General features: G+C 33.9%; 1 protein-coding gene across 1 annotated transcript; it reads right to left on the reverse strand.

Moving 5' to 3' along the window:
- Window positions 1-3,819: 3,819 nt before the first annotated feature.
- Window positions 3,820-7,439, reverse strand: LOC146904630 (uncharacterized). The gene is made up of 4 exons (XM_085725349.1): window positions 5,220-7,439; window positions 4,888-5,104; window positions 4,588-4,772; window positions 3,820-4,480 (listed from the first exon to the last, which is right to left on the reverse strand). Exons 1-4 carry the CDS (start codon window positions 7,226-7,228, stop codon window positions 4,222-4,224), a joined length of 2,670 nt encoding a protein of 889 aa, XP_085581475.1. The 5' UTR covers window positions 7,229-7,439; the 3' UTR covers window positions 3,820-4,221.
- Between the last annotated feature and the right edge of the window lie 209 nt (window positions 7,440-7,648).

A 7,648-nucleotide genomic window follows, 5' to 3' on the forward strand; every position in this document is an offset into this window, starting at 1 on the left:
GATATGTAATAGCGATATATATTTCGCAATATTTACTTTATTTAATAATTTTAAATGGATTATCCGGGACTCGAACCCAGAACTAGTCAGATGGAGTAGAAAATTCATTCTTTAATCAAATAAAACAAAAAAAAAGCCCTCCCTAAGTCGTGCATGCATTTTTCATTGCACACAGCTTTCCCTATGTATACATCTAAACCTGGGTTACTTCTCTAGAAGAGGAATCTTGAAACTCAATTCTTAACTACATGAACATTTCAGAATATTTTTTATATATAAAATACAAATTCGATATATAGAACATTTAAGTATCATAACATACCAATCATTCATCATTATCCAGATCGTTACTGAAAAGAATATCCAAATACCAAATCTGATTTCTATTTAACCTGTGCGAAGTAGAAGAATCTCTTGAAAAAAATCAAAGTAAGAATCTTTTCTTCCTCTGTAAAGAATTCTTCCAATAATTCTTCTGAACCTGATCTTTTAAAAAGAACGCATACATTACTTTTGTGTTTACAATATACAAGAAAGACAAAGTATATATTTTATTTGATACAAATTTTTTTTTAGGATCCATTGTAATAATGAGAAAGATTTTTGCATATTTGCAAAAATCGGTCAATAATATCAAAATCAGATGAATTGGCCCAGACTAGCTTACTAATAGGATGCCCTAATACATTACAAAATTTCGCTTTAGCCAATGATCTAATCAGAGGAATAATTGAAATTATTATATCAAGTTTTTTGCTAAAAATTTTGATTTATTTTTATGTATGCGCCTTTTTACTCAAACTAAACATATCTCATCTCATATAATCAACAAAGCACATGCAAATTAGGGGTTACCAAGTGTAAATGTAAAATATATCAAGAATCGAAGTTGAAGATTACCTTTTAAATTGGGAAAAAGATGCGAAGAAAATGAAGAGAAAGTTGTACGATTGAGTTTTAGAAGATGATGATGAGCGGGTTTCGGTGAACAGAAGAGAAAAGGCGATCATATTCTAGGTTTGGGAAGGAGGAACAAACATATTAGGTTTTAGATAGAAGAGATGAAAGGGTTTTGGTACAATTGGAAATTTATTTTATTTTAAGGGTATTTTAGTCATTTTAAGTCATTTTAGGGTGTAACAAGGTTTTATTGGGGTGTAACTAGAAATTTTCATAGAATACATAATACACTACCCTTAAATCTTTATAGAACATTTCTTCAAATAATTTGAGTTTGATTTTTGGGTGAAATAATAATTATTTGTTAGACTTTTATAAAAAAAAAAAAGTTACTATTGGTTAGACTTACCTCCGAGGGTCAAACTACGAATTATAGAAACCCTTTATTTAAAACAATAAAAGAGAGGGATTTATCAACTATTGTGGTTTTACTTGACTCGAGAGATTAATCTATGTAGTTACAAGCATAAATAATTTTTAGATCACACACAAACAAAACCCTTTCTTTTTACTTTTAGGGTGCGTTTGATTTGCTACCGGACAAAATAACACAAGACAGAACATCACAACACAAAACAAAACAACACATGACAAACTTTTATGGAATTTAATAATTTTGGATCTTATATGATTTTTTGTCGACAAAATGCTATTTTAGACAACATACGTGGGACAAAAAGTTGTGTTGCGGTTTAGTGAAGGACAAGAATTTCAGTTTTGTCATGTCCTTTGTCTCTAGTTTGTCGTGCACCTGAAACAGTTCTACAAATCAAAAATTGTATAACTGAAGTTTTTTTTTGAACAAGAACACTGTTCAATTGAAGTTGTTCTGTCATGTACTTCTTTTTTTTAGCAGATCAAACACACTCTTAATAATATTGGTCAAACTTTTACTATTTTTTAAGAAATATTTTCGTAGGTTAAATATGCATTTTTTTTATAAAATAAAATAGATTAAATAGATATTTAGTTCCTATATTATAATTATTTTTTTAAGTTTGGTCTTTAGATAAATTTTTAGATAATCATTACACCGTGTCTTTAAATTAATAGTTAAATGAGTTATCTTTTGAACATTTATTTTGAAGGAACAACAATTTTTTTTTAATTTATGATTATAATAACTAAATCTTATTGATCAAAAGTGTCAGCAAAATAAAATTTAGTTTTACTGAAATTTTAATACTCATGATAATGAACATTGATTAAATATGCAATTTTTTTTTATAAAATAAAATAGATTAAATAGATATTTAGTTCCTATATTATAATGATTTTTTTTAAGTTTGGTCTTTAGATAAATTTTTCGATAATCATTACACCGGGTCTTTAAATTAAGGGTTAAATATGTTTTTGATCCCTATAAATTTGGGAGCTTCTAAGTTTAGTCATTACTTAATTTTAATATCTTGTTTAGTCCCTACAAAAAGAAATTACATGTAATTTTAGTCCCTGTTAAAACAAAATTTGTTTCATTATCCTTAAACTATGAAATTTTTTTAACGGTTTTTCGGACACACTTTTAGAACATTATAAAAGGTTCATTAACTAAAATTTAGAATTTTTTAACGTGAGATGAATTAAATATGAATTTTTTTAAATGACAAAAGTTCAAGATAAAAGTAACAAAAATTTGGATGTAGAAATCAAATTTTGAACTAATTTTTTGTGGAGGTATTTTTAGTAATGTTTTTAACACGGCTACAAAAATTTGTTCAAAAATTCAAGAGTTTAAGCATAGATAAACAATTTTGGATTTAGAATGGACTAAAACTGAGTGTAGAAATTTTTTATAGGGACTAAAAAAACTATTAAAATTAAGTAAGAACTAAACTTAAAAAGTCCCAATTTTATAGGGATCAAAAACATATTTAATCCTTAAGTAAGGACTAATTAAATTGACTTCTGAATTTGCAGCAACAACACTTCTATCAGATGCAAATCCAAGCAAGAAATTTATGTGGTGGGATTGAATGTAAATAACTAGAAATTTATGCAGTACTCTTAATCTGGTCGGTTGTATATGATTTATGTATTCATTATGATTTTAGTTTCAATCTGTTCTTAATATTTTGCCGACGATGTAGTGTTCCGCTATTGATCTTTTGATTTAGTCAGAGCCTAGTAAGCCTGCTATCCAAGGGACATGGCTTAAAATTATGTATAGGCAATATCACCTGAGAGATCATAGATAAGTCTATATTTAAATCATAGTCACATAAATCATAGTCACATAATTACTTTTGATGTCTTTAGTCAGTAAATTAGTTCCTTCCATCTAGCTAAATTTGTGCATATGTGCTTTAGGATATTCCCACAAATCAAAGACACAAAGCTACTTCATGATGTATAAAAGTGACAAACAAAATGAAGTGAAATGCATAAATAGTCATATTTTCGACTCAGCTTTCATTGAATTCTTCAGTATTATATCCATTATAACAATTTAATTCCAGGATAGAAGGTTGAGCATGCAGAATCACAAATATAATGAAAAGCTGTTGGAAACATCCTATGAACTTTTTAACACATGAATAATTATTTCATTAATAATATTTTTTACATCAAAAGGATTTGGAAGACATTTTTAACATCTACGGAGACATCAAAAGGATTTAGAATACAAAGAGTATGCATATTACACAACACCAAAGAGTTTGCAATATTATACAACACCGTTTGAATATTATTTTTATTTTATTACTATAGAATCTTAAAGTCCATCGACAATCGTATCGGTGCCAATTGTGGTGGAGGTTCCCAGTTGAATCGTATCGGTGTCGAACATCTGAAAGGGAATTGTTTATCAGTGAATGAATGGCAGAGAGTAATAAGACTTGTAATTTAAAGTTACTACACTAAGCTAAACACATTCTTCAATTTTCATTGCTTATTCATTCCTTTCCTCAAATGGGATACTTATAGCACCATCAGTACAATCATGAAAGCATCAAAAAGGAATCTAAGCCACTAAGGCAGTTACAACAGTAAGTAGTAAAAACGTGAATGCATTCGAATTCTTATCCATCTAGAAGCCTTAATCTAAGCGACTCAGGACTCTAATTCTTTCGACCTTTCTTCCCTCCTTTCTCGGGCTCCGCAGTGACATAATCCACTAAGTAATTGGGTTCAAGTATTCCCAACAATTCCTCTTCAGCTGAACTTGGTCCTTGGTCATCATTGTGATCATTCTCAATGTTCTCATGGGTCATAACATCAGACACTCGTTCAATCAATCAGTGATACCTAGCTTGTATCAATCTAGTTTTGAAGAGCAGGATAATCATGTGACGGAGCAGCAGCTTGAGAATGATTTAGGACATCATACAGAACAAGTGAATTGAAAACTCCAGGTTGTGCCAGCCATGCAGTCAGCACTTCTCCAGGAGACACCAATCTTCCCAAATTATTCTCATAAATTCTGAATGGTGATCCCAAGCCATTTAGGAGTGCTTCAACAGCCTTTTTCAAAGTTCCAACTCCCATTTCTTTACTGTGCTTTCCCCATCCGGTTAAAATGCTGCAAAGAAATAAAAATAAAATGAAATTGTGATTAACAATTTAATCATCTTATTAATCCAACTAAATGAAAACAATAAAAAATTCATAGGTAGTAAAGATCCTTACTTCACAAACTCAGGCAGTTGAATGCCTTGAAAAAGAGAACTATGCAAACTGAGCAACCATGAATGAACCATTGCACAAGCAGCACCACAAGACATCAGATGCAGATCCAAGCAAGAAATTGACCATTCGCCTTTCCACACATTTCGGCGTCTCCCTTCGATTACAACCATTTCAGCTCCGCGTCTCTGATGTCAAAAACAAATTTTATTATTAAAAAACAGAAAATTAGAATGTTAGATAAACAAATTAGAAAATTAACAGAAGCAAAACTAGCATATTTCTAATGGCTGGACTTTTTACCTGACCGAAGTGCCACAGCATATCAGTGAGGGCATTATAAAAGGCAGACGAAGTTGAAGGATTCATACGCATGATTTCATCGAACAGAGTCTCAGCACTAAACCATACTTGTTCCCTGTAACCCATCAACAGGCCATTGGTTACACCATACACCTGATTGTCAAACAGGCGGAGCGTGTCTAACAGCAGTGAAGCATCTTCATATGAATTGCAGCGACTGCATCAAAATGGATCAAATTATATGGTTTGAAAATGGTTATAATTCATGCGAGAATATCAATGCACACATTACAAAAGATGTATAAATCAAAAAATATTGTCAAAGTATCTACCTGCATGCATTCAAAATGGCTGAAAATGTGACAACATTTGGTTTAATGTTCAGCTCATGCATTTTTCGAAAGAGCCATAATATGCAGTGTTTGTCTTGTCGTCCATTTCTATCCTTATTTATCTGACCAACTTTTCCAGCAGCAAGTTGCTCGAACATCTTCAAAATCCGGTCCTCCCCCGGCTTATTCTGAAAAGCCCCATCAATAAGCATAGGAGACGATTTTTCAATCGGATAGTCAGTGGCATTAACTCCATACTCCAAAGTTGGCGATTGTTCAGATGCATCAATTATGGAGTTAAAAGTGACCACATTTGGCTTTATTCCTTTCTCCATCATTTCTATAAGCAACATAATAGAAGACTCCATTAAACCATTTTTGCATAGTGCATCTATGATTGCACTATAAAAGACGACATCAATCTCCAATCTCGCCATCATGAACTCTCTATAAACATCCATCGCTTCCTGAAACATTTCACCTTTTGTGTACATATCGATCATTGTAGAGTAAGTTAGCGTATTTGGATATATATTCCGAGCCTTCATCTCCTCAAATAGTCTTCTAACTTCATCATACATGCCATGCTTGCCATACCCGGACAAAAGAGCATTGTAGGTTACTACATCTCTATTGATTCCACTTCTCTCCATCTCTTTGCACTTCTCAATAGCTTCATCAAGATTGCCGAGCTTCGCGTGGATTCCGACTAGTGTGTTATAGCACACTCTATCAAGACAAACAGATCGGAGCTTCATTTCTTCGTACAGGTTTAGGGCGTCTTCCAAGAGGTTGGCCTTGGCATAGCCATCCATCATTGCACTGTAGGTCACCACATTTGGCCAAACTCTCTTTGACGACATCTCTTCGAATACCCTTCTAGCCAAATCAATTTGGCCTGCCTTACACAAGGTGTCCAAATATGTGTTATAAGTAAACACATCGGGAACAATACGCCTGTGGTCCATTTCACTCAATAATTTTTGAGCCATTTCCCACATGCCCTTCGATGCGCAAACAGAAAGGAGTGAATTGTAAGTAAGCCGATCTGGCATTATGCCGTTGGCTATCATTTCATCGTAAAACTTAACGACTACATCAAAACTCACTTCCCCTTTCGCCCCAGCATCAATGATTGAATTGTACGTTATCACATTAGGCACAACTCCCCAGCTACTCATGGACCTGAACAAATCCACGGCATCGGGGAAGCGCCCATTTCGGCCAAAAGCACTAATCATGGCCGAAAAGGAATACACAGTGCTTCCATACCCTTCAAGCCTAGCTCTTTCAAACAATCCCAAAGCAAGATTAATCTCCCCTAACCTACCAAGAGTGCCAATCATAGCACTAACTAACTTGCCTTTATCAACCCTCCCATTTTGTTTCAACATAATGAAATCAAAACACTTTGTAGCATGCAAAAGACTACGAGTATTACCAAACTCTTTTAGCATATAAATATAATCTTCAACCTCCCATAACTTATGTTCATATGTAATAAAAACATTATCAATAGCAGCAACATTGTTACCAGCTTTGAACAGACAGCCAAGTGCCTCGTCAGCCGCAGCACTGTGAGCATGTTTGTTTGGCGTCACCCTCGGCATTCCAGAATGCATCTTGGCCGCGTACTGCGTTGACCTCCTGCCAGAAAATTCAGGAGCCAACCTTGATTGCCTGCCCTCCAGCAAAGTGGAGGAATATGCAGCTCTGCCTCTGCCATTGCCCCTACTCCTGCCACCACCACCAGCAGCAGCAGCAGCAGCAGCACTTCCACTTCCATTGGTACCTACTTCAGCAACAGCAGCAGCAGCTACAGGTGCAGAGTGTGAGGTGGAATAGTGCCTAGAGGACGAAGACCAACGGTCTCTAGGACGTTTATGAGTACTATGGTGACTATGTCTACTGTTTTGTTGATTTTGGTGATTGTGATTATGGTTTTGTGCATTTCTAGGAGTAGCAGGGAGTGAGGAGTAGTTTGGTGGAGGGGTTGGTGTAGAAGTCATTGTAGAAAAAAGCTAAAAAGGTATCGAAAACTTTTGGCTAAAGAAGAGCTTTTAGCTTCACTACACAAGAATCAATGAAGTGAAAGCTTGAAGCAAGACAAAGGAGAGAGATTATGGTTGTGTTGGTGTGAGGAAAATGGCTGAGAGTGAAGGGGTATTTATAGGATGATTGAGGAACCTTCTTCAACTTATTTCCATTCATGGCTTTCATAGCTTTTCTCTGGTTTACACTTCTGGCTTTTTAACCACTCTATCTACTCACATAGATTTCTATATCAAAAATAGGATAAGATCATTTGTTTTTCATTAAACAGTGTTTCTAACAATTGTTTTATCTTCAACTTTTCACCCTGTTTCTCTTAAAAAAAAAATTACCACATAAACAAAATAATATATATGAATGAGGTCCATGAGTTTATT

Source organism: Medicago sativa, chromosome 7 (genome assembly GCF_051527215.1).
Source record: "Medicago sativa cultivar Bolivia chromosome 7, Bolivia_mono, whole genome shotgun sequence".
In the NCBI taxonomy this organism is placed as follows: domain Eukaryota; kingdom Viridiplantae; phylum Streptophyta; class Magnoliopsida; order Fabales; family Fabaceae; genus Medicago; species Medicago sativa.